Below are 2257 nucleotides of genomic sequence, written 5' to 3' on the forward strand. Positions count from 1 at the left end.
TCGAGGCTGCAGCGGGCCGCGAAGTGGAGGCAGGGGTAGGTCAGGCAGATGGAGGTGGCAAAGGCCAGCCGCACCGCGCGGATCGCGGGCGAGGGCAGCGCGGCGAGGTTGAGGAGCACGTTGCCCCGCAAGTCCTCTCCAAAGTGGCAGTACGCCGCGACGCCGGTCAGCACGTACAGCGAGCCAGCGGCGGCAAAGGCGGCGCCTGTTCACGGCGGCTCCCGCTGTGAAGAGCGGTGGCGCACAGCGAAAGCGAGAGGGCGGCGGCCAGAGGGCTGCGCCGGTGAGGCTGCGCATGCGGGAGGGGGTTGGCTGGTCGGTCTCGCCGTAGATCGGGAAGAGACTCGTCTGGCACATGAAGGCGAACGCGCAGATCGGGACGGCGCGCACGTACCCGGCGACGCTGCTCTTGAAGGCGGAGGGCGGCTGCTGCGGCGGAGGGCCGTCCGCCCACAGGCAGAGGAGGGCGGTCACAAAGACCGCATAGATGGCGATGGCGGCGCCGGAGGCGAAGCGCAGCGAAGAGATGTCTCGCAGCGAGGCGAGCGGGAAGATGACGAGCCCCACGGCGAGGAGCAGCAGCGGCGGGCGACCGATCGACAGGCCGGCGCTGGCGGCGAGAGGGTGGAGGACATCGCCAACCTAGCGTGACTTCACAAGAGTAAGAGCAACCACTCTCACTAAGCAAAGGGAGGTGGAGGATCGCCCGCCCACCTATTGTGACTTCACAAGAGTAAGAGCAACCACTCTCACTAAGCAAAGGGAGGTGGAGGATCGCCCGCCACGATGACGTACGAGACGCAGGAGCCAAAGCAGTTGACAAAGGCACAACCGTGGTACGCGAGCCAGCCTGGTCGCCCGAGCGCCACGCGAGCGAGGTCTTCATACGTCGCCTTTGCCGGCTCCGCCCGCCTCGCGGCGCGCAGCAGCAGCATGCAGCCGTGCCACGACATGCCTCCGAAGACGAGCTGGGAGAGGACGCCGGCGACGAGCCCGGAGGAGCGAAAGGCGAACGGCAGCGCGAGGATGCCGCCGCCGACGATTGTGTTGAGCAGGTTCAGGCTGCCGGAGAGGAGCGAGGCCTGCCGCGGCGGCGCGGAGGAGGCACCGCCGAGAAGCGTGCCGGGAGCCGCGTCGAGCTCGGCAGCAGACTCGCGCGTTATGACGCCGTCCAGCACGCGCGACATGTCGGCTATCGGTCGCGACGCTAGGAAGAAGGAATGCGCTGGGAGCACCAGTCACGGGAGAAGTCGGAGAAGTCGGAGAAGGGCGCGGACTTCCGCGGGGCTAGATGTTTTAGGTATATTGTTGGCAAATCAAGAATTTAAACACCACTCTCTCTCACAGCAGACAGGCTCGAACTACACGGCAACGTACACATCGCGGTATTCGACATCGTACACACCGAGTCAGGAAGGAAGGCGAGGGGGGGAGAGCTTAGAGCAAGTGTACGTCGAGGGAGAAGAAGAGGTGACATGCCCGAGAACCAAGCAGAAGGTGAAGAAGCGGAAGGTTGTCCGAGGGGGGGCAATCCGAAAGGCGGCAGCGGAAAAGGGGAGGGAGATTAATAAGAAGCGAGAGGTTGACATGAAGGCGGTAGAAAAGCTGCTAGAGCTGACCCAACCCGAGACGGGGGGACAACCCACACCGAGCGAGGGGACGGAACGACTGAAGGAGGAGGTACTCACGTGGGCAGCGTGCGAGAAGGCCATAAGACGATTCAAAAAGGGCAAGGCGGTCGGCTCGGACCTACTCGACGGATACCTACTGCGCATAGCAACGGAGGACATTCAAAGAGACTACTGGCGTCTGCTGGTAGAGATTGTCGAGACAGAAGCGTATCCGAGGGAATGGAATGACTGGATTGCGATGCTAGCGATGAAGCCGGGGGAGGACCCGAAGGAGCTCGATGCTCGAACGAAGGCGCGACCTCTGGGTCCAGCCACAGTCGTTAAAAGGTCTCATGCGCATGCTCCTACCCGAATACGATAGAGCGTGCGCGAGAGTAGTCCCCGGATCGCAATGCGGCTTCACAGCCGGGAAGAACGCGCCAGCGCAGACACTCACCGCGCGCCTGCACGCAGAAGAGTGCATGATAGAGAGAAAGATGTGCGTGAGGGGATACATCGATCTCGGGACCTACTTTATGAGTGTAGTACACGAAGTGCAATGGAAGGTGGAACAATGGGCAGGGGTACCGCCCGACGTGACAGCTGTGATGAGGGCGCTAACGGTGGGTTCTCCCCATCGATTCTAG

At 62.9% G+C, this 2257-nt stretch overlaps 1 protein-coding gene across 1 annotated transcript; it reads right to left on the minus strand.

Moving 5' to 3' along the window:
* EMIHUDRAFT_460763 (hypothetical protein) lies at positions 1-1187 on the minus strand (the record flags this gene model as incomplete). Its single annotated transcript, XM_005776210.1, has 3 exons — positions 1-205; positions 246-610; positions 754-1187. Coding segments are annotated over 3 exons (1004 nt in total), but the record flags the coding sequence as incomplete, so codon positions are not given.
* Positions 1188-2257: the final 1070 nt, after the last annotated feature.

Source organism: Emiliania huxleyi, assembly GCF_000372725.1.
Source record: "Emiliania huxleyi CCMP1516 unplaced genomic scaffold EMIHUscaffold_2803, whole genome shotgun sequence".
Classification (NCBI taxonomy): Eukaryota; Haptophyta; order Isochrysidales; family Noelaerhabdaceae; genus Emiliania; species Emiliania huxleyi.